The sequence below is a fragment of the Ursus arctos genome, unplaced genomic scaffold (genome assembly GCF_023065955.2).
Source record: "Ursus arctos isolate Adak ecotype North America unplaced genomic scaffold, UrsArc2.0 scaffold_16, whole genome shotgun sequence".
NCBI lineage: Eukaryota > Metazoa > Chordata > Mammalia > Carnivora > Ursidae > Ursus > Ursus arctos.
In genome coordinates, this window is record NW_026622830.1 from 56,675,203 (window position 1) to 56,700,166 (window position 24,964).

A 24,964-nucleotide genomic window follows, 5' to 3' on the forward strand; every position below is an offset into this window, starting at 1 on the left:
GCAGCCCGCCCCGCGCCGCCGCCCCGCCGTTCAGCCCCCGGGGCCGCGCTGTTCGGTGGCGGGGTCGGCCGCCGTCCCCATGAGCGGGGGGCTTTGTGCGTCGCGGGGAAGGCGGGGTCGGGCCCCCACGCCAGCTGCCCGCGGGAGAAGCTCCGCAGCGCGTCGCTGCACGAGGGCGAGGAGCCATAGATGGCGCTGCCGTCCAGCCGGCCCGTCACCTCGTTGGTCTGCGGGGGCACCAGGAGGGTGAGCCGAGGTGCGCCCGGGGTCGGGTAGCGGAGGCGGGTGTCGGTGGGCGAGGGGGTGGGAGTCTCTCCCCGCCCGGCCCGGCCCAGAACCCGGCACCCCGCCCGTCTCGTCTCACCAGATCCCGGGGATTACTGGGGCTCTGTCCGGTCTCGGGGTCCCAGCGGCTCCTCTGGAAGGGGAGGACCACGTTCCCGCGCCGGTCAGGGTCGAACACCGGGTCCCCGGGCGGGATGTGGATGTTGAGAAACTGGGCTGGGCAGCCCGGGGTCTCCACGCTCACCAGGTCCGAGAGCACGTGGTAGCCTGTCCACAACGGGGGAGGGCGTGCAAGGACCAGCTAAGGACCACTCTCCCTTCAGCATCAGGTATCTAGACTCCCCCACTCCCTTTGAAGCTTCAAAAGATGACTCAGCCATTTTTGGCAAGTCCAAGTCTTGACCTCCTCCACCTTTCCCAGTGCTTTGTTACACCCTGGTCCAAACTGCTTTCGTTGCCGGTTTGGTCCTCTCCTTGGTAACTGGGAGGTGCCGGGTGAGTGTGCCTGGGCAGTCAGGCTGGGAACACCTGCTTCAACATGCAGCTGGGAGCAGCCTGCCCAGAGAAACTGCCAGTCTCACTGCAACACCGGACACTGGGAATCAAATGTAGGCACCTTGGGTGGCCAGCAGGAGCCCAACATTCCTGTTGGGAGCCAACAACCCACAGTCACTGGGGTCAGACCACCCACCCTAGCACCCCCATTTTGACACCCCGGCCTCCAGCGCTCTTGTCAAAATCAGAACCCTGGCCTGAGACTGTCCCAGGAGTCACAGGGACCATGAGTGAAAACAGGGTCCACCAAGAGCCCCTGCCAGATTATTGTCAGGCTCCAGCCTCTACCTGTAGTCCCATCGGCAGCTCAGTGTGGGGCAAATTTATGCCTCCCCCACTCAGACTTTCTCCCTCTACTTTTCCTTCTCCAGAAAAAGAAATACAAGACATAGCTTTCTTGACTTAAGAAAAATCCTTTTAGGCCCCAGACATCTTGTGATTTATGACTACTCGCTCAAAGCACATTCTTGAGTTATCTTTGCAGGATTTAAACTTCTTTGAATATTCAGATATCAGATCGATTAAAGGCAGACAATTGATGCCAACCCTTGCTGGCCCTTGTGACTTCCATCAATTAAGACCTGGACTCCGTCATTCTATGATGACTTTAGCCTAAATTCTAGGCTGAATTCTCCATTGCACAAGTGCCTTCGTGAATCCATACAGACCCTTAGCTTAAAACTTCCCCAGTTTTGTTATTCGGGAACAGACTGCTTTGGGAAATATCCTCCATGTTTTCCCTTACTTGTTCCAAGTAAAACTCTCTAATCTTGGCTTTCCTGTGTCTTTTGGCTAAATACCCACCAAGAGGCAAATCCAGTTTTGGGTAAGAATACCCCATCCCATTGCCTGCCCCTTCATCTCTCACCCACATCTCTAAGACCCACCATCACTTCTCTCCCTCACTTCCTGACTCCCCCCTCAGACATAGAGGTGTCCAGCTGACCCTACTGGCCTCCCTCCCCCAGAGGTTGAGGCCCTCACCAAAGAAGACTCCCAGCACTGTTCGCTTTCGCAGGGAGGCCTGCCCTGCAGGGCCCCTCGTGGCAGTGTTGCTAAGGTCTCTGGGGTTGGGCAGCTGGGGTTCTCCCAAGGGCTGGTACACACCATCTGCATAGCTGGCTGGAACTAGGCGCTGGAGCCGAGAGCCTGGGGTAGGAGGGGTAGGAACAAAGATAAATCCTCAGTGGGGCTCCCTTACCTCCCCTCTCCCAGGCTTCCATCCATACCACAGATCCTAAAACCTTAAGAATGCATGAGCCTCCGCTGGTACCTGCCAGCCCTTGCCCCTTCGGGTAACCCTGCCCCTAGGCCTGTTTCCACTTGGCCCTCACCTACCTTTGCTGCCCCATCTGTGCTCCATGAGGTTGTGCCACCCATCAAATCGCTGCACCTCCCGGGAAATGGGGTTCTGAATTCCTGTGTGAGAACAGAGGGAAGGGGCAGCTGGGCAAGTCCAGGCATGAGAGGACAGGCAAGCCTGCAGGATATGCGTCTTGGTAGCCTGGCAAGGGGAGCAGCAGAAGGTGGAAACCCAGCACAGTGTGGAAGGTAGGCGGCGGAGGGAGAGAACCAAGGACAAAGTGATATCCAAACTCGAGCTCATTCTTCTAGCTGCTCAGTGGGGGAAACATGGCAGGGAGCCCTGAAGCAGTGGAGACAGGGGCAGTGTGTGCTGACAAATAACCTCAGAGAACAAGACAAAGCTGGAGAACAGTGGCGATGTGGAGGGGCATGCAGGAGCCTTCTAGTGCCCTCACCCCTCAGCTCCCTAGGGACAGGGCAGGACAGAAACCAGTCCCAGCCCTAAGATATACGGAGCAAGAGCCAGCCACTGCCCCAAAGCCAACCACTCTTCCACTCAGGAAAGGAGAGGTCATTCTGTGACCACTCCCTGGGTACGGGCAGTGTGGAGAGGGGCTTGGCCCTCTCCTGCTGAGCAGAGCCGCCCCCCCACCCAGGGCAAGTGTGTGGGCCCTGGGGCTGTGGCTCTGCCGCCTATTGCTATTCTGGTCTCTTTTCCAGTTTCTGGGGGTGGGATCAGGGACTTCCTGGTCAAGGGAGAACCTTGCCTCCTCCTCCTTTGAGGAATCATGTTCCTCATGTAATTCCTCTTATTGACCCTATTATACTTTCCAAAAACTAGGATCTGGGAGGGAGCACTCAGTTGTTGAGGGAAGAACTCAGGCAGTGAGGGAAGAGGGAAAGGTTCAGAATCAGAGATGGAATGGAGGTCCTTCTGGTCAGCAGATCAGGTGACCAGTCAGATTCCATCTTCCAACTTACTCAAAAGTGCCCTGTGCCACATGGTATTTCAGATCCTTAGCCTGAGGCAGGTTAACCCCTAAAGGCAGAGCCTGAGGGAAGGATTTGAGACATGTGGCTAACTGGGAGGTGGCCCAGGATGTGCTGGAGGAAGTGGGGAAGTAAGGCAGGGACATCAATATGGGACTTGTCACGGAGTGAGTTACTGCTGAGGGAAACTGGGGCTCACTCCTGTTGGTGGCCTCTCGAAGACTGTATGGGCACACCTCAGAATTGCCTGTTGAGCAGGGAGGAAGCCAGGGAATCTATCCACCAACTGGCTGAATGTTGCACTAGGGGCAGTAAGTGTCTTCCAGCCCTCAGGTGGAGAAGGAAGGAGAGGCAAGCAGGTACTGGAGGTAGGAAACTGTCAGGGTACGTAGAAACTGCCCGCCAGCTGTGGGTGAGCACAAGGTGGGCTGAGAGGATGTGGCACATGATATCTTCTTCAGGGACCGCACTAAGAGTTCCCACCCAACATTTCCGGTTCTTGGTTGGCCACAGTGTTCAGCTTCCTCTCTTCTCTTGCCACCTAGAAGTCCCCTAGGGTCAGGAACTGTTTCCACTCATAGCTGTATCCTCCATACCTAGCATGATGTGTGCGTCAAATCAGTGTCCAGTTAGGATTTACCAAATGAACAGATACCGCCATATTTGTTTCAGCTTCTCCATGGATTCTTTACTCCAACTGTTCTCCAAAGAGTGCCCTGCCCGTAAGATGGCAGTTTCCCTGCTGCCACTGACGGAGGCCAGGGCTGGCAAGGAATCCATTCCATGTCCCCACATTAACCACTTTTAACCCTCGCTCTGGATGCTGAGGCAGGAGGCCTCTGTGGCTGAACCGAGTCATTGCTCTGCTTCCTGCAAACTCCTGGCAGGAAGCAACCCTTTACTTTATGTGCCTTGGTAGGGTAAGGAGGCATCCTCACTTACACACCACACGACAGCTCTCGTGCTGGCCATCATACAAGTCTTAGAGCTGGTTGGCTCTCTCTGGGTTTCCAAAGATGAGCAGACTCACTGCTGCCCAGATGTCTGGCTGGTGCCTGGTCCTCAGGTAGGTTCATTCACCAGCTTTGTAGTGATGTAGAAAGAAGGCTCTTCTGTCAGCTTAGGATAAACTTAATCCTCTAAGCAGCGACTGAGCAAAAATTTCCATACAGGCAGGGTTTAGGGGCGGCCACCTGGTTCAAAGGGGGATCAGGGGACTTATATAGAGCTACCTTAATACGGCAAGAACCTCAATATCACGTGGGTGGTTTGTTAATTTTGGGCGGCTTAATGGAGGGGTCGGTAGATTACAGGAAGCTAAAGGACGCCATCACTTGGCCCCTAGTCCTTATGAACAAGATACACTATGATAGAATTGGGTGAATGTGACGGGTGAGGGGCAGAGCAAAGCCAGAGAAGGAGACCTGGATGTTTAGCCACCAAAAATTCATCTGACCTCTGCTAGTTTTGTTTTTAATAATGTGAGTGTTTTTGTAGGCAAACTGGGTTATATCTCTGTCAGAAAGAACAACCATCACTCTCGAGCTTGGATGAGTATCTTCTGTTTTGAGTCTTATAGTTTTCGATAAATCCCCTGGAGCAGTCCCTGCCATCCAGATCCTGACCTCCTCAGCTTCTGGCACTGGAGAGCCGTCTCCATCTGTCTAGCTGTGAAACCCTGTTTACCACATCATTAACTGATCAGCAGAGATTGCGGGATTTGTAAATCTCAGAGTTTCTCTGAATGAAAACAGACATTGTGCCAGAAATTCATTGTCAAAGAGGAACATCTAAAATTGGTAATTAGCAACTAAAAAAGAGGCCAGAGTGCCCATCTTAAACCAAGACTCTTCCTCACAGGATGGATGCGACTGGGTGAAGTAGTGAACAGAATTCTTTTCTATTAATAATATTTTTTTATTCTGTTAGTCACCATACGGTACATACCTCGTTTTTGATGTAAAGTTCCACGATTCATCACTTGCATATAACACCAGTGCACCATGCAATATGTGCCCTCCTTAATACCCATCACCAGCCCATCCCATTCCCCCACCCCCTTCCCCTCTGAAGCCCTCAGTTTGCTTCCCAGAGTCCATAGTCTCTCGTGGTTCATTTCCCCTTCTGTTTACCCCCCCCTTCTTCTTCCCTTCTTCTCCTACTGATCTTCCTACTTCTTACGTTCCATAAATGAGTGAAACCATATGATAATTGTCTTTCTCTGCTTGACTTATTTCGCTTAGCATTATCTCCTCCAGCGCCGTCCATGTTGCTGCAAATGTTAGGAAATCATTTTTTCTGATGGCTGAATAATATTCCATTGTATATATGGACCACCTCTTCTTAATCCAGTCACCTGTTGAAGGGCATCTCGGCTCCTTCCACAATTTAGCTATCGTGGACAATGCTGCTATGAACATTGGGGTCCATATGGCCCTTCTCTTCACTCCGTCTGTATCTTTGGGGTAAATACGCAGTAGTGCAATTGCTGGATCAAAGGGTAGCTCAATTTGTAACTTTTTAAGAGACCTCCACACTGTTTTCCAAAGTGCCTGTATCAACTTGCATTGCCACCAACAGTGTAAGAGGGATCCCCTTTCTCCACATCCTCTCCAACATTTCTTGCTTCCTGCCTTGTCAGTTTTTGCCATTCTGACCTGCGTAAGGTGGTGTCTCAATGTGGTTTTGATTTGAATTTACCTGATGGCTAATGATGTTGAACATTTTTTCATGTGTCTGTTAGCCATTTGTATGTCCTCATTGGAAAAGTGTCTGTTCATATCTTCTGCCCATTTTTTGATTTGATTATTCGCTTCCCGTGTATTGAGTTTGAGCAGTTCTTTGTAGATCTTGGATACTAGTCTTTGATCTGGAGTGTCATTTGCAAATACCTTCTCCCATTGTGTGAGCTGCCTCTTAGTTTTTTTTTTTTTTTTTTTTTTTGTTTTTGACTGTTTCCTTGGCTGTGCAGAAGCTTTTTATCTTGAAAAAAATATTATTAATTAAAAAAAAAGAAAAGTAAAGATGAAGAACGTAGGTTCGAAGGAGAGCAGTATGTAATCTGTAGAGAGCTGTTATGGCCAAAATGATTCAGAAGAGCCTTTAATTTAGATGTGACGGTTTATATTTAAATGTTGCTTGTGATTCTGAAAAAAGAATATGGTATGGAAAAGTATGGATTAACATGTGATTTTGTTGTTTACTGAAAACGAAAACTTTTTGCTGAGAAGTTATTATTCAATAAATATTTAATCTGTGTTTTATCTTACAAAAAAAAAGAATTCTTTTCTACTTCTATATGTGCACTTGGAAGTGGAATCATGTCCTTTCACAAGAAACCTAGGTTTTAAAACACAAAAGATGTTATGTCTTTGTGGGATTGGAAACATGTAAGTCTTCCTATGGTGAGGGGCTGAGTCAGTGGCAGATATGAGGTGTCCTGTGGGTTGATTTATTTTTTGCTAACCTCTAAACAGCCAACACAGAGATGCCTTTTTTCACACAGATCAGTCCCCGAAAGTCCTCAAGAGTGTTTTGTGACCTGAAATCTGGCCGTTTCTTTTTTTTTTTTTTTAAGATTTTTAAAAAATTTATTTGTTTGACAGACACAGCCAGCGAGAGAGAGAACACAAGCAGGGGGAGTGGGAGAGGAAGAAGCAGGCTCATAGCGGAGGAGCCTGATGTGGGGCTTGATCCCATAACGCCAGGATCACGCCCTGAGCCGAAGGCAGACGCCCAACCGCTGTGCCACCCAGGCTCCCCATGAAAACTGGCCGTTTCTAATATTGCACCAGTCTTTGAATTTCAGTGTTGATGACTACGAACTACATCATACCAGTTACGTGTCCCTTTTTGAAAGAAAATTATCGTAGCTCAAACATAAACCTTACAATTTCAGATATCCTCAGAGTGGGTAACCAAGGCAGGAAACCATGCCATGTATAGAACAATTCTGACTTCAAATACTCCATCCCTTTGTCTCCATAAATCACTGAAACATCTCAGAAATCCCAACATTCCAAATCCAGATAGTAAACCTTAAAATAAGCCTGTAAACATTAGAATAACTGTATTCAAATGTCACATCAGACCAACAATGGAGTCTATGATTTATTGTAAATCATGTGTGCGTTAGCCCGTCCTCTTTATTTATTACTGCTGTGTTTACTTCATGTATCTGGGCTTTGTTTTTTGAGTCATAAAGCTCATCAACATCTCACTGATCTAAATACCTGTTCAATTGTGACTATGAATTGCATATGAGTTGGTGCCGATGTGCTAAGCATGACAGAATTTCCGAGTCTGTTTGTACATAGTTTAAATTGAAGAAGGTTTCAATATGATTTAATTATAAGGCATTATATTACTGTCAAAATGAGTGCAAAGGACAGAAGAGAAAGTGTTCTAGGGTAGCTTTATGGAAGGAATACATTTGTGTTAAAGAAGAAATGACACCGAACTTGATAGATAAAACTGCCAATCTCATGGCAGTTGACTTGGCTCTTCATATTCTAGCTAAAGACATTCAGTGAACAGTCAGCCCTGTTACCTCAAGAGCTGCAGGGATGGCATTTCTTAAAGCAGTGCCATCCAGCTGCCTCAGTTTCCCAGGTGACAATGAGTGGTTGGAGTGTATTTGTCCACGTTCCGCTCTGTGCACATCCACACAGCATCGCCTCTGCTCTCCCCTCTCCACTTCTCCCCACACCCCCTGCCATTTCATCTCCTTGACCCAATCCCCTCTCCTCTCTCCTCAGAATCCTCCAACAACTTCCCATTGCCGAAGAAAATGGTTTGCGCTCCTTAGGCTGGTGAGCTCGAAACTGCTACCCAACATCCATTCTTCCTTCATGTCTTAGGACACTGATTTTATTCCAGGAAGAAATGCCCCATTAGAAAAGAGCACTGACCAGCCTCCCTTGCAGCCAGGGATGGTCTCAGAGCTGTATGTGGAATCCCTGGGGCTTCCTTAAGAAAACTCTCGTAGGGGAGCTAACTCACCTGAAGAGGCATGGCCTATCATCCTTTTGCTTCTCCTTCTCAGGATCAGACCTACAACATGGACAAGATGGTGGGGGCGCCTACTGCCAACAGATAGCCTCAAGGGTGGAGAATCAGAAAAGTAGATGGAGCCTGGGTCCCTGAAGCTGTCATACCAGTTCTAGAGAGCCGACCTCCTGACTTCTTATCCATGAGAGAGTTATCACCTAATATACTGAAGCTACAGAATTTGGATCTCTGTCACAGTGGCTGACCCAATTGCTAATGGATACGGTTGGCATTGAAGGGTCTCCATACTTGGCTCCCATCTTCCCTTCCAGCTTTTGTGTCACTTATTTCTCAGTCCTGCCTCAAGATAATACCAAACAGACAATTATCTTGGACTCCTGCCCAGATTTGCCAGCTTGCCACTTCCGGTGACTTTCTACTTCCTCCCAGATGGTCTACGATCAAGCCTGATTGCTCCTTCCACCCAGCCTTTTAACACGATTTAGGGCAGGATCTCTGACAGCAGACTCTCTGGTTCTACCTCTTACTATTATCCTTGAGGTCTTCTTGAGCAACTTATGGGGCAATGGAAGTGTCAGACTCTTTACAAGGAAAGAAATCATACTAATTAGGAGAGTAGACAGTGGTCTGAACTCAGAAACCCAGACAAGGGTTGATAAACCCATTTCCATGAGGCCCTGGAACTATGCTTGAAAAAAATTTTAGGAGACCTACTCCATTTCTCTGCTTGAGTTCCCTTTCCACAAAGTGGAGACTGATGGTTTATTAAGATTTGGAAACGATAGGAGAAACAAAGGGCACTTTTTAAGGTTCAAAAATGTTTGTTTCAGCCCAACAGCATACGTGGTTATGAATGCCTTAAAAACCATCCAGGAACTGGTAAGAGAACCTAAACTCGAATGTTTTCATGGAAGTTAGCCTGTAATTTTCCTGTTAACATGGATAATTTATTCACTCCGGCCTGTGCTGAAATAGTCACGCCCACCTCTGTGTATGTTGCCAGGATCCGGCTTATTGCACTTTTAAGTCCCCAGGCTTGTTTTCTCCATTTGCTCTAATACGAGAACAGATAAACCAGGGGGCAGTGATACGTTTTTCATTTGGTGGATTTTAAAAAGCTTTCTAATGATCTTCAGAGTATATGCACCAGGAATCAGGACAGGTGGACAGGCCCTGTTCAGGGCTGGGAGGTGGGGTCTGGCCTCAGCTCCCTCTGGGCACCTGGCCGGTCACGCCCTTGCTCCATTCCTGGACACGGTGATGGAGCGCTTAGCTGCGCTGGGCTTGTCAGCTTCCTTCCGGAACGTGGACCTTTATTTTAAAGATGTGATACTTTGAAGATATTATCTCGGTCACCAGGAAGAGAAAGCTCTTTCACAAACAATATGATTGGAGCGACTCCTCCCAGAGCCCCTGGTCAAGAAGTCAGGCTGTAGCTGCTAACCGTAGTCTGTCTGAGCTCCCACCTGCTAAGAAAACCCCTTCTCAAAGAGACAAAAGCTGCTTTAAAGGAAAATGAGGCTATGGGTGAATCAGCACTCTAGGTGAATGGCTACAGCCTCTATTTCCTACGAAAAATGAAGGAAAAGCAGGAATTCAGTTGGATAATTCATAGGTGAAGGAGATTAAGAGGTCGCTTGTGATGAGCGCTGAATAATGTAAAGTGTTGATATTGTACCCCTGAAACTAATATGACACTACATGGTAACTACGCTTGAATAAGAATTATTTTTTAAGATTTCATTTATTTATTTGTCAGAGAGAGAGAGCGTGAGCACAAGCAGGGGGAGTGGCATGCAGAGGGAGAAGCAGGCTCCCCTCTGAGCGAGGAGCCCGGTGCGAGACTCGATCCCAGGACTCCGGGATCAAGCCCTGAGCCAAAGGCAGACGCTTAACCAATGGAGCCACCCAGGCATCCAGAACTTTTTTTTCTTAAAGTGCCTCACTAACACAATGATGAGGTTATATTTTAAAATTGGATGAAAACATGAGGCAAACTTTTAGTGATGTTGCTTGAAGTTGTGGCCGATTTGTCATTTTGCTCTTATTCTTCATAATCTCTACCGGCCGATTGACAAAACCTCTTTATTCACAACAGGATTCAGTCTCTCTCTACCTCTCTTTCTCTTTGTTTTTATCCCTCTTTTTAATCTGTTAGGTCCTAATTTAGGGCTTTAGGTGTAAGTTTATAAATCTTTGGGAACGATCTCGGTCATTGAAGTTCGTGCCACGTTCAGAAGCACCATTAGCCTATTTAACAGGCGGGAAGCATGAACGTCAGGTTTGCTGAGCCGCCGTAAGTCAGAAATCAAGTCCGTGTTGGAGATTTCAAGTGCACTGACTGTTTTCATTGAGCCAAGTTTTTTATCGTGCTATCCTCTGAGAACAGGTGGCCATTTGTGAATTCAAAGGTGTTTACTAATTTGTCTGCTTGCTTTTCTCTCCCTCATAAATAACGATATAAATACGTAGTCACACTCGTGAAAATCAAGCACTCGCGTGCTTTACTTAATCACATGGAAGCCCTTTCACCATTAAAAGCAAACGATCTACCGTCTGTGTTTGTCTCATCTGCTTCCTAACACCCAAATGAGGTAACAGATTCATAGCGCAAAAAAATTAAATAACTTTACCCATAAAATTAAAGAGACCTAGAAAGTTAGCGACGGGTAGTTGAGAGATTTCAACACATTTCTTGAAAATGGCAAACACAGGAAATGTGTGGACCCACAGAGAGAAAGAAGCCGCTGCCCACTTTACCCTAAGAGATTGCTGCTGGGACATGGGGGCTGGACTGGTTGTCGGGATTCCAGAGGCTTCGGTCTGTGAACCGGCAGGTCTGGGGGAGGTGGGGAGTAAGGAATGGAGCCAGACACAGTGGAAGTGAGGAATGTTTACACAACTGCTCCTGAGAGTCCCTATCTCCCATGTGCAGAATCCCCCTCGAAATCTGGGGACCCTTCTCTGAAAAATCTGCAGGTACTGGGAGGGGTGTGTTCTCATGAGTGGTTGTCGGTGCTTTTCAAATACAACCTCCGATTCTGGCCTCTGCAGAGTGTGCAACTTGCCAGTTGGCCTAAACCTACTCAGTTGTGTCATTAGGTCCTGACACCCCAATTAGAATAATGCACAGTGGGCTTCGCTGTAAGGGACTGCACCAGACTCCTCTAACACTGCTTCAGGTCCTCTGGGCCTCAACTGTTTCTTGGTCCAGCCACTGCTTCAGTGGCCACTTGACAGGCTCCAACTGCCTTTTTGCAGATGCAATTCAGTAACGTCTGTGGAGCCAGTCCTTACTGGCTTGGGAGGATTAAAACAGCCGTTATTTAAAAATTAAGTTATATAAACTTACAACTAAATAAATTATATAAGAAACAAAGGCAGTGAATATTCAAAACTCATTACTTTTTACCTATTTTGCTACATTTTACTATTATTTATACTCTGGAGTATATTCTATTGTATCTGTATGATGCCTATTGTACCCGTTATGGTGAACATACCATACAAGACACCGTTTTTCCGCATCTATATTGAAATCAGCCGTGGTGAGAATTCACGCCATGGAAATGGAGAGCCAGTCGTCAAACATTTAGGACCACCGCACTGGTGCCATCAGCCAGCACATGCCTCACACCTGCCCAGCACACCTTTTACTTCCGCCCTGGGGCTTAATGAGCGGACTGAGTTGGGACACTAGGAGACCATGCTTGGAGCCCGCCACGTGCCACCTGAAAGTGCTGGTACATGAGCACCTTGTGGAGTTACTGCTCTTTGGCAAACGGGAGATGGGAGCTGGTGGACAAACCTTTGCCCCCGTCTTCCCCCGGACAGCCTGTCTTCCTTCCACCCCATCTGAGAACATAGTCCTGTTGTTAGGACTGAGCAACCAGCGTACTCAGTGGCAGCCGGCATCATCCTGTCTCCTAGTACCAGCTCCCCCTCCTTAACCCCATTTCCTTATTCCTCTGCTCTGGGATTGAACTCTTTGATAAAAATAGCATGTTGCCTCTGGCTCTGCCTTCTAGGGAGGTCAAGGTAAGGTGAGTCCTAATAAGGAAAGTCAGTGGGGGGGGGGGGTACTGGGAAGACAGGGGATGGTGCTAGATCCAAGGCCAGAAGCAGCAGGGCTGTCATAACCCCCAGTTGAAGAGACGAGGGCAGGGAGCAGTCAGCAAAAGCTGGAGGGTGAGTCATTTTGAAAAGATCTGAGACCTTCTGCTGATGAGCACAGACAACCCGAAACAACATGCGGGGAGGAAGACAGGAAAGTAAACGCACAGACCACACTCTGTTCTCTCGGTCTCGTCTCTTACCAGCGTGCCTCGTTGGCCAAACACAACTGGGAGGGCAGAGATCAGGAGGGATCGGGACAGGGTGGCAGGAAGGGCAAATGGAAAGTGTTCCTCACAATATCCTGGAGCAACGTCTGTCTATGAGCAGTCACAGCACTCAGGTGCACTTTCCACCCAGGAGAGCGTCTGGACGTAATATTGACCAGCTGTCTCGACAGCAAACAGACAGCAAATCAGCTGTGTGTGTGTGTGCGTGTGTGTGTGTGTGTGCGTGCGCGCACGTGCGTGTGTGTGTGCGTGTGTGTGTGAGAGAGAGAGAGAGAGAGAGAAACCAAAACAAAGAAAAAACTGATTCTGAAAGAAACAAAGACAGGAACTTGAGAACAAACTTATTATACATCTATGTAATAGGAATAGGGTGTTATGAGTAAAAGGAACAATCAGATAAACACGAAAGAGTTTTTAGAAATTAAAAAATGATTATGGAAGTAAAAATTTCAATAGATGAAGTAGAAGATAAATGGAGAAAAGTTTTCCAGATCCTAGGGCAAAGCCTTAGAAAATATGAGTCCATAGATAAGAGTCACAGAAGTTTCATCCAAAATAGTAACCCAGGAAGAGAGAAAAAAAAAATTGAAGAACATATCAGCCATAGCAACATTTTTTCTAGATACATCTCCTATGGGAATAGAAACAAAAGCAAAAAAGGGGGGGGATAAACAGAAGGGGGAATGAACCATGACAGTCTGTGGACTCTGGGAAAGAAACTGAGGGCTTGGGGGTGGGGGGATGGGATAGACCGGTGATGGGTAGTAAGGAGGGCACGTATTGCATGGTGCACTGGGTGTTATACGCAACTAATGAATCATCGAGCCTTACATCGGAAACCGGGGATGTACTGTATGGTGACTAACATAATATAATAAAAAATATTATTAAAAAAATAAAAAATAAATAAACTGTTGGGACTACAGCAAAATAAAAAGCTTTTGCACAATGAGGGAACCACCAACAAAACAAAGAACCTACTGAATGAGAGAAGATATTTTCAAGTGATATATCTGCTAATAGGCTAATCTGGCCAAAATATGTGAAGAACTTCTACAACTCAACACCAAACAAACAAACAAACAAACAAACTACTAATCCAATGGAAAAAACTAGGCAGACGCCCTGAATCGATGTTTTTCCAAAGACATACACCCAGATGCCCAACAGACACACGAGAAGATGCTCAACATCACTGATCAGCAGAGAAACGCAAATGAAAATCACAGTGAGACGTCATGTTACACCCGTCAGAATGTCTGAAATAAAAAAGGCAAGAAATAAAAAGTGCTGGTAAAGATATGGAGAGAATCGAATCCTCGTGCACCGTTGGTGGGAATGTACATCGGTGCAGCCACTGCGGAAAACAGTATGGAGTTTCCTCAAAAAATTAAAAATAGAATTCCCAAAGGATCCAGTAATTCCACTAGTAGGTATTTACCCAGAGAACACAGAAATACTAACTTGAAAAGACATATACACCCTGTGTTTACTGCAACATTATTTACAATAGCCAAGATTCGGAAGCAGCCTGTGTCCGTCAATAGATGAACGGGTAAGGAAGATGTCTCACACACACACACACACACACACAAATATTACACGACCATAAAAAGGATGAGGTTGTACAGTTTGAGACAACATGGCTGGACCTAGAGGGTCTTACGCTAAGTGAGTAAGTCAGACTGAGTATGACAAATGCCGTATGATCTCACTCATACGGGGACTCTAAAACAACAAATGAATAAACAAACAAAAAACAAAACCAGACCTACAAACACAGAGAACAAACTGATAATTGCCAGAGGGGAAGGGTTTGGGAGGTTGGGCAAAATGGGTGAAGGACATAGAGGCTACAGTGATGGCATGACCAAGTCACAGGAAAAAAAGACACAGCATACAGATGTCATCAATGATACTGTCAGAGTGATGTATGGTGACAGATGGCAGCCACACTGTGGTGAACTTAGCACCATGTATAAACTTGTTGAATCACTACAGTGCACACCTGAAACTAATGTGACATTGTGTGTCACCTATACTCAATTTTTTAAAATATGTTCAGTTAGCCACCACATGTGACATCCTTAGTTTTTGATGTAGTGTTCAATGATTCATTAGTTATGTATAACACCCGGTGCTCATCACAACCCATGCCCTCCTTAATACCCACCACCCGGTTGCCCCATCCCCCCCACCCCCTCCCTTCTGTAACCCACAGTTTGTTTCCCAGAGTCCCTAGTCTCTTATGGTTTTATATTCAATTTTTTAAATAAAAAGAACATACTGAAAACAAACAAATAGATAGATACATAGATAGATAAAATATGAAAATGTTCCAGGGTTAAAGATCCAAATCTTCAAAAGGACTAGACCTTTGTACTCCTTTATTGACCAGTCACTGGACATGGGCTGCCTTCAGGGAGGGGGTGGGTGTAACCTTGAGTAAAGTGGCTCCCTTCAGCCAAGGCAACGCCTGGAGAGGGATTGAGCCGTTAGCCATCAGCAATCAAGACCTCTGGCAGCAGGGAAAGAGACTCAAGTCCAGTTGCTGAAATAGACATTCATGCCATCTGGGAACAAGCTTGTCCAGGATTCTGCTTTGGGCATCCCCTGGGAAAACAGAAGGGGAAGCAGTGAGATCAGCTATAATCCCCATAACTGCTGCTGGTCTGGAGGCTGGAGCTGATTCTCCCTCCTCTATTTTATACCCTCACCTCTCGTCACCTCTGGCACCTCTGCTGGACTGAGATTGTTTCTCTGGTATATACCGCATACAGCTCTGGAGGCTGGGAGTCTGAGATCAGGGTCTGGCATGGTTGGGGGCGGGCATCTTCAGGGTCTCTGACTTCTGTTGTACCCTCAGGTGGTGGAAAGGGCTAGGGAACTCACTCAGGCCTCTTTTGTAAGAACTGTAATCCCATTCATGAGGACTCTGCCCTAATCACCTCCCAAAGGCCCCACCTCCTAACTGAGGGTTAGGTTTCAACATATGGGTGTGGAGGGGGGGACGACACATTCAGGCTAAAGCAACCTCTATGCCAGTGGCTCTCACAGGGGGATGATTTTGCCAGCAGGGGACATTTGTGGATGTCTGGAAACATTTGGATCACAGCGCGAGAGGGAGGGGCGATACTAGGGCATCCGGCCGGTGGAGGCAAGGGATACTGCTGAACATCCCACAATGCACAGGACGGCCCCACACAACAAAGAACGACCTGGCTCGAATGAGCATGCTCCATGAGCATGTCGGCAGTGCCAAAGCTGAGCAGCTCTGCTCTATGTGATAGAACACAGGGCTTCGTTAGCACAGGATATTCGGGCCAAAACTGCAACTGGGGTAGTAGACCAGAGAAGGGAGCAAGACTAAACCAGTAAAATGTCAAGAAAATCCCACCGAGGGCCACTTTGGCTCAGCCCTGGTGAAGGGCACACTTGGAGTTGACCAATCAGGGTGGCCAGCCCCGGTCTCCACCCCTGGACCACCCCACCCCAACCCCAGTGAGTCACAGGTCAGGGCTGCCCCCAGGGGCAGTAAATCCCCAGGCGTTTGTGTTTTCTGTCTGCAGGCAAAGTGAGTTCCCACAGTTTGGGAACAGCCCTGCCTAAGAGGCTCAGGAGGCGGCTGTGGAAGGTGAAGCCAGCCCAAGAGCAGGTGCGCCAGAAAATGCAAAGGGCCCGAGGACGCGTGGGTGGAGCTCTGACAACACTGGATCCAGACTGAAACCCAGATCGACAACGATTGAGGCGGAGAAGGCAAATCGAAAGTAGAACCAATTATCTTTCAAGTTTGTATAACTGTTTATTTAAAAGCAACTCTGACATTTTTTTCTCAAAAACATCCAGGCGTGGGGGGTGGGGCAGGTAGGGAAAGGTTGGTAAAAGGGTACGAACTTTCAGCTATAAGATAAACAAGGTCTGAGGAGCCAATGTAGCATATGGTGACTACAGTGGATCACGTTGTATTATTTAATTGAAATTTGCTAATTGAGCAGAACATAAATGTTCTAAACTCCCCCCCAAAAAAAGATAAATATGGGAATTGATGGATGTGTTAATTAGATGGTGGCAACCCTTGTAGGATGTATGCATCTATCAAATCACCACGAGGCACATTTTAAGTATCTTAGAAATTTCTTTGTTAATTATACTTAAGTAAAAGTGAAAACAATCAGGGTAGTATTAATGCTTCAGCTTCTCCCGAGCTCCCCTGTCTGCCACACTGAGGCTTCAGCAACCCTGCCTGGGATAGTAGAGGGGTCTTGCAGACACAAAGAAGGATCAGAGTCTTCCCAGCCGCGTCATATCTATAGAGAGCAAATAAGCCAAAGGGGTGGGAAGCCACTTGCTTCAGCAGGCAAATTCAATGTATTTCCCAGATCTACAGTAATGAACTTTGCCTCAATAAGGCCTTCGGGTTGTGAAAAAGAAAGTCCATCAGTGACTTCCTCAAGCACTGAAGGGTTTAGTTAAGGTGAATCAGAAGTTATCCTCAAAATGCTTTTCCCCTAAGTCATACTGCAGAAGCTTGCTTACAGACTTATTTTCTTCCTCTCAATATTTTTTTCCTTGCATTGCTAGAGAGAAGCTTCCAGAAAGAAATTTTAGAACTCTTGTTTCTTTGCTTCTTGTAGGGGTGGGAAATGGATCAAAGATGTCTCGCCATTGCAAATCGCGGCTCAGATTTGGCTTTTCCACGATGAATTTGATCATTGCTGATAGTGGGACCAGATAACTCTGATCCAAATACTGTCCCCCCCGAAATCCAAGTTATCTGTCCGGGTGGTTTATGTGAGCTTAGCCAGAAATTGTCAAATCTCCACGAAGTACTATGTAAGCACCTGTGGTATAACTCGATTTACTTTCTCTTTTATTTTTCCTTGTTTTTGTATTTGTTTATTTGCTTTTTGTTTTTTTAGAACAGTTTTAGATATACAGAAAAATTGCAAAGGTAGTAAAAATATAGCCCCCTGCCCACAGATTCCCCTATTATCTAACGTCTTCCACTAGAATTGAACATTTGCTACAATTAATGAACGAATGTTGACATTCTTATTAAACAGTTTATTCAGATTTCCTTGATTTTTAACCTAATATCCCTTTTCTGTCCCAAGATCCCATCCAGGAGACCACATTACATTGATCATTATGTCTTCTTGGGCTCCTCTTGACTGTGACGGTTTTTCAGACTTCCTTCGTTTTTGATGACTTTGGTAGTTATTTTTTAATTTAATGTTGTTAGTTACCCTACAGTGCAATATTGGTTTCTGGAGTAGATTTCAGTGATTTTTCACTTACATACAACACCCAGTGCTTATCATGACAAATGCCCTCTTTAATGATTTTTTATTATATTATGTTAGTCACCATACAGTACATCCCCGGTTTCCGATGTAAGGCTCGATGATTCATTAGTTGTGTATAACACCCAGTGCACCATGCAATACGTGCCCTCCTTACTACCCATCACCGGTCTATCCCATTCCCCCACCCCCCTCCCCTCTGAAGTCCTCAGTTTGTTTCTCATAGTCCATAGTCTCTCATGTTTCATTCCCCCTTCTGATTACCCCCCCTTTCTTTATCCCTTTCTTCCCCTACTGATCATCCTAGTTCTTATGTTCCATAGATGAGAGAAATCATATGATAGTTGTCTTTCTCTGCTTGACTTAGACAAATGCCCTCTTTAATACCCATCACCCGTCTAGCCCATCCACCCCCCACCCCCCTCCATCAACTGTCAGTTTGATCTCATCATTAAGAATCACTTATGGCTTGTTTCCCTCTCTCCTTTTTTCCTTTAGCCCCTTCCCATATGTTCATCTGTTTTCTTAAATTCCACGGAGATCATACGGTATTTGTTTTCCTCTGACTGACTTATTTCACTTAGCGTAATATACTCTAGCTCTAGCTATGCCATTGTGAATGGCAAGATTTCATTTTTCTGATGGCTGAGTAGTATTCCATTGTGTATATATACACCACCTCTTCTTTATCCGTTCACCAGTCGATGGACATTTGGGCTCTCTCCATGGTTTGGCTATTGTTAATAATGCAGCTATAAATATCGGGGAGCAGGTACCCCTTTGAATCTGTATTTTTGTATCCTTTGTGTTAATACCTAGTAGTGCAATTGCTGGATCATAGGGTAGTTCTATACTTAACTTTTTGAGGAACATCCAAAGTGTTCTCCAGAGTTGCTGCACCAGTTTGCATTCCCACTAACAGGGCAAGAGTGTTCCCCTTTCTTTGCATCTTCGCCAACACCTGTTGTCTCCTGTGTTGTTAATTTTAGCCATTCTGACAGTGGGAGGTGGTATCTCATCACGGTTTTGATTTGTGTTTCCCTGATGCTGAGTGATGTTGAGCATCTTTTCATGTGTCTCTTAGCCATCTGGATGTCTTCTTTGGAAAAGTGTCTATTCATGTCTTCTGTTTTGAGAAGTTACTGGCCAGCTATATTGCGGGATGTCCCTCTATGAAGATTTGTCTGCTGTTTTTCTCACCATTAAAATGGGATGATGGGTTTTCAGGAGGAAGCTCACGGAGCCATCTTCCTCACTTCAGAGCAAGGGCACACACTATCGACATGAATATGACTGCTGATTTTGCCTTTGAGCACCCGGCTAAGGTAGTGTTGGTCAGGTTTCTCCACTGTAAAGCTCTTCTTTTATTTCCCCTTTCCACACAGTGCTCTTTGGAAGGAGGTCACTGTGTGCAGCCCAGCCTTAAGGAGTAGGGAGTTGTGCTCCACCATGTTGAGCCTGGAATACCCACATAACCTACTTGAAATTCTGCCTGGGACTTTTGTCTCTTCTGCCCCATTAATTATTCATCATTTACTTGTATGGGCTCATACTCAGTATGGGCTCATAGATATTTATTTTTTATTTTATTCCTGCTTTATTTAATACCATTTTATTTATTTTCTTGCTCACATTGTTCTAGCTTTGGCCATTGAGATCTCTTTCAGCTGGCTACTGTGGTCTTTTGACATACCCCCATCAGTGTGTGTGTTATACTTTTTAGTACTTTTTTATTTTATAGCACTGTAAGTCTCCAGGCTCCTCTGGTATATTTCCCACCCCAGTTGTAAAATAAGCGATTTCTCCAAGGATCCCTGATTCCTTTCATTGGATGGTGGGATTAGAAACCAAGATCTGGGCACTAGGCGTGTTCATTGCCATGAGGGTGTCATTGCTTTTAGGCTGTCTCAAGGTGACAGAGCAAAGAAATACATGTATAAACACACATATCTATCTGTTACCATGTGTACTTACTTTGAGTTAAACATGAGTTCTTACTGATATCTCTAACTCCATCCCATTACCACGTGGCTCATTCCAGCTTCCTCCCCTTGCTCACATGCAAATTCCCACTCCAACAATGAGAAACTGGCTCCCATCATCACCATCCATCAGAGTAATTGTTCTGTTCCATATACAGGTATAACAGCATCAAACTCGTTAACTCTTCCCCTATGAGAAATAAGTTGATCAAACAGAGCACAAGGTTTGGTGCGGTTCCTTTTGCCTTTAGGAGTATAGACTCCGTGCATTTCCAAAGTTACTTGGGGCAACACCTTCCCCTCGATCCCCCTCCCTGACTCTCTTCAGTGAAGTTATTTCATATTTGCAATACAGTTAGATTCTCTTATTGTAGTTTGCATCTTCCCCCTGGGATTCTGCCTAATTTGCTTCAGATTGGTAAATTTGAAGTGGTTTTTCTCTCCCCTTCAGAGTGCATCAAACAGAAACCATAAACAGCAAAATCATTTTCACTGGTAATGCAGCGACATAAAAAAGTTGCCATCAACTCTGAATACTTAGAAGGTGTAAAGCAGGCCACGTGTTACGGAGAGTGACAAATTGTTTAACTCCTATGTAACTATATATTCAATTTTCCTCTAAATCACAAAATGATAAAAGTGGTCCCTACCTCTCAGGGGTTTTGTAAGGTTTAAATGAGTTTAATACACTTGACAGCCTCAGAACAGATTCTAGCTCCTAGAAAATGCTTCACAAATGCCCTGATTATTATTACCACCAACAAGCTTTCAGTGGGAGAGCACTGTGGCATGAATAACATCTTAAAAGATCATTCTGGAAACTGAAGTCAGGAAGTGAAGAGGCTATTGTTGGAAATCCAAGCAAGGGGTGGGGGCAGCATGGGGTCAAGCATGGAGAGAGGGAGAAGGTTAGTTGCCAATGGGTATGATTGGATATGAGGTGGAAAGAAAAAAGTCAAGGATCATACGTAGTATTTGTCTTGAACAACCAGGTGCCAGAAGAGTGGTGTCATTTACCGTGGGGAGAAGACTGGGGGCCTTGGTTTGGATAATCCCGAAAGCAGAGCCTTCCCAAAGTCTATTTGGAAGGTGGTCACAGAAAACTGGAGCGAGGGATAGTGACAAAGGATGTGTCATTGGGCCGTTATTGGGATGACCCATTCGGATGAGTCATTACTATGGGCCACTGGACTCAGTCCTCCTGAGGACATGCTTCAGAGTTGTTCCATCAAAGGATAAGGGGTTGGGATGTTTACCTACAGGCCCTAGTCCCTTTGGTGGAGGGGTACCCTTAGAAGAATGAACTTCCCCATATTCCCTGCCCTTCCAGCACTTGCTATAGATTATATGGGCTTCCATTAGCATTAGAGAAAGCCTTGGGGCAGAAAAGGAAAAGGTGCTGTGGTGGCAGAACAGCCAGCTTAAGTACTTGCTCCAATGCTGTCAAAATTTGGAGCAGCAAAGGATCCGGATGCCAGTAAATAATCCTACAGATCTCTTGTAAGGAATCTCCAGGCCATTTTCCATCTCAAAGTTTTGCTCCAGGTTACAGGCACCTAGCCTTAAAAAACATACCAGTCTGAAAGTCAGGTCCCTTAGGTTCTGGTTCTAGCTAATGGATTGCTATGCGGCCTTGCATAACACAGAGAACGTGCACTTCCTGCAAAGCAAGACACAAGATCCTGAAGAGCCCTCTGAGCAAGGGAACCTAATACCCCAAGTGAAGTTGGACCCCACAAACCAAGGGGACTGGCTGGACTCCTCACCCAGCGTCTAGGGATGCCCTTCCTGACGCCAAACCCATTTATTTTAGGGTGAAATTGGACCTCTGGTTTTAGCGTGGTCAAAGGGACTTCCCTCCTTGGTGTGAATCTAGAAGTCAAAAGGAAAAAAAGTTTTCATTTTAAAAGCCTTGAAATTTTCTTACTGAGATGTTCTGCTTCACGTGGCACTAGAGGAAACTCGGTGGGAAGTATGGCCCAAGGAGTGAAGCTTTGGGAGCACTGGACCTCTTCAGGGGTGGGGGTGGTGGTGGGTGGTGGGGGGAGTGGGCAGATGCCATACAGTGGCTTGGGGGACACTGGAAAGGTAAGTCACCGCGCCTTGCTCCCTGGAGAACTACATTTCCCTAAGGGCCTTGCGGCACACAGTGGGGTGAGGAGGAAGTACGTGTTCAGACCCAGCCCATTGACTCCCATCGTGCCTAAGACTCGCCAACCTGATGGGAGGGCTCTGTCGCAGCGCATCCTGGGACTTGTAGTACAGAGTGTTCATGGTCCCAGCCTCTGATTCGCGGTGCCAACTCGGCGCTCCAAGAGCGCCCTCGGGAGGCGGAACTAAATCGCGCGCTCGTGCGCCGCACCCGAAGGGCCAGCCGGCACCTCCCGCGGGGCGGGGCTGTCGATTCCGCGCCGACACCGCCTTCCTGCCCCGCCCTTTGCCGTACTGGGCCCGCCCCTCCTTCGTGGAGACACAGTTGAAGCGGCGGCGGCGGTTGCAGCGGCTGTGGCGGCGGTTGCAGAGGCTGTGGCGGCTGCCCCGCGGAGAATGGCGAATGGCCCGTGGGACACGCGCCGACCCGGACCGCATGTAGTGATTCCCGCGGGGCAGGCGCCTCCTGCACCGCCGGCGGGGCCGGGTTCCCCACAGCGGGATGTTCTCCTGAAGGAGCCACGGAGATGTGAAGTTCCCCCAGAAGGTGCTGGACCCCAAGAAGGACGTGCTGACGCGCTAGAAGCACCTGCGGGCGCTGCTGGGTGAGGAGCGCTGTGGGGCGCCGGGCTCGGGGGCACCTGCCCGGATGTGGGCCGACGAGGGTCGGGCCTGGGATGCGGACGGCATGGGGGTGGGGTGCGGTGGGGGTGGCGTGAGACCCTACTTTCCCGGCCCAGCATTGTTCCCCGACAGTGGGCACTCTGGCCCTGGGGCTCTGCCCTGTCGCCCAGAGTGTAAACTTACCCCGGATTCGCGCCGGGTCACCTCGAGGCCGGCCGAGCCTTGACTCTCTCCCCTCCCCACCAAATCCTGCACTCCAGGTGCTCCTGGGCCACACACGCACACGCACACACTGAACCGTCACCTCCCCTCTCGTTTTTAACTTTAATTTTTGACTCTGACGCCCTAAGTGACTGAGTCTCCAAGTGTTCCCACAACAGACTTAATTGAACTGTCATCTCTTTTGTGGGCCCCCTGCCCTTAAATTTTATTTTTACTTTTAGTCGGAGTTTTCAAATACACTGAGCCTCGGAGCGCTCCCAGGATAAATTTAATTTAGCTGTCATCTCTCTTCCTATGCTCCTCTTTTTATTTTTATTTTGGGTCTGGCTGCTTGGGTTTCTTCGTGTCCTTGGTGTGAAGGGTCTCCTCCTGTCGGAGGGAGGGGTGGCTTTCCTGGGTTCAAGGAGGCGGCTGCTTCTTTATTGCCAGGATGGCAGTGATAGTTATTTGCCTTCTTTCGTTTTTATGGACTGCTGGGTGGAGGTTCCGTGGAGCCCAGGGGGGCCCGCTGTTGACCTGAGATGAAGCTCATCCTTGTGGCTGTGAAGTGTCCACGAGGCTTCCTGTCACCTGCTGCATGTGATCTCTAGCTGCCTTGCTGGGCTGTGTTTTGTTTTCTATTTTCTTCCCTACTTAGTCTTAACTTTTGTGAAGGACCAAACACCTGTGCTGTCTGTAGTGTTTTGAGGGGCTGAGAAAAGGACACCTTGTTTCTCTAGATGTCTTTTTTATTCTTAAAATGAGGAAAAAGCACCCGATTTAGGACACATAGTCTTAATGTGTCTGTCACTTGAAGAAATATGACATAAAAGAATTCATTTTATATGTGAGAATTTTAAATAAAGATCTTGCTCATGAGATTGAAAGTTGCCAATTATTTCTATTTGTACCCTGCGAAGTACCTCTGAGAAGCTCACACACACACACACACACCCACACACCCACCTGGTTTTGCCAAGTTATTCACAGTCTCGGATTCCTTGAGAGTTACACTATCTTGTTCAGTTTGGAATGAAATGTAAATTAATTACTTACTGTTAAGAGGGATTAGTTTTAGTTTTCAAGACTTTTGAAAGTGAAGCGTGGTGTCCTTGGTAAACTGCAGCGTCTCCTCCCTGTAGTAAAATCTCATGCACACACAGGTTGCGTTGTGCAGAGTTCTTAGTAGTGACTGATTAACACCTACTGCAGGGACATTTTTGATAAAGGAAAGTTGAACAGTATTTTAAAGCATTTGATGCTCTGGGACTTTTTCTGTGCTAGAGAATTCGAACTTTTGTTCTCGGTCTGCAGGATTAAGTTCGCTCCATTTTGTAAAGGCAGAATCAATTAAACCTAGATCAGTTTGGCTTCTCAGAGATTGTTACATTGTTACCATTCTGAGAAAGTAGTTCGTTTTCAAGGCTCTGTAATTGTGGTTTCACTTTAAGGTGCAGTATCTGATTTTGAGGAACTTCCTTTTTTCATTTCGTTGAGCTCATTATGACTTCAGTTTTGTACCATAGAGAGGTTCTTTGATATTAGGTTGTTTTTTGTAGATGCATTTGTTTGTGGAATGACCCAGTGTACTTTATTTTTGCAATCTTTATCCATAGGGACTACGTTTTTGTAAATGTGTCGAGGAATTCTAGTCATGTCTAATGTAAACTTACGCTAACAACTGTGGTGTAAAGACTTTAAAGAAAAACAGTTCGTTAAGGTCCTAGTTCCTGACACGTAATATACACTATTTATTTGCTACTTAAAAGTCTACTTAGAAAAAATGGCCTCCTGATCTGAAAGACAGGAATTAGCTAAGATCAAGAAAACTATTTGAAGGAAATGAATGGACATTATTGTTGTATTTTTATTTGCATATTTATGTAATACTCTTGCTTTTCACCTGTTTCGTCTTCAAGCGATAATAAAGATGTTCTTTTTTACATACAAAGATGATACCATTGATCTGGATTTGCAGCCTGTGGCTGCATCACTTTGGCTGGTTACTTAGCCTGTCTTTGAACCTCAGTTTCTTTACTCTGTCAAATGGGTCTGGTAATGTCTACCTTGTAAAGGTTATTCCAAGTATGATGTATGAACTACTTCAGCTTTCAGCAGGCATGTAAAGTTTCCTCTGCCATTACTTGCATCCCATCATTAATAGGCTAGGACAAGTATTTTGATAGGTACTTTCCCACACCACCCTTTATATTTT

At 46.5% G+C, this 24,964-nt stretch overlaps 1 protein-coding gene and 1 long non-coding RNA gene across 5 annotated transcripts in view; one reads left to right on the top strand and one right to left on the bottom strand.

Annotated features, from left to right (window-relative positions):
• LOC125280908 (dual oxidase 1-like) overlaps window positions 1-24,964 on the bottom strand; it is a 171,561-nt gene that overhangs the window by 24,512 nt on the left and 122,085 nt on the right. The window contains 5 exon segments of the mRNA XM_048215903.2: window positions 33-104; window positions 107-227; window positions 365-552; window positions 1,825-1,989; window positions 2,179-2,259. Coding sequence (XP_048071860.2) covers window positions 33-104; window positions 107-227; window positions 365-552; window positions 1,825-1,989; window positions 2,179-2,259 — 627 coding nt within the window.
• The window catches only part of LOC125282006 (uncharacterized), a 52,910-nt gene continuing 50,161 nt past the window's right edge, over window positions 22,216-24,964 (top strand). For 3 of the 4 annotated variants that reach the window (XR_008959636.1, XR_008959639.1, XR_008959638.1), the window contains exon 1: window positions 22,233-22,529. This is a non-coding gene — a long non-coding RNA (uncharacterized LOC125282006). Of the gene's footprint in view, window positions 22,530-24,964 lie in introns of all 4 variants that reach the window. The other variant, XR_008959637.1, reaches the window with a different exon arrangement.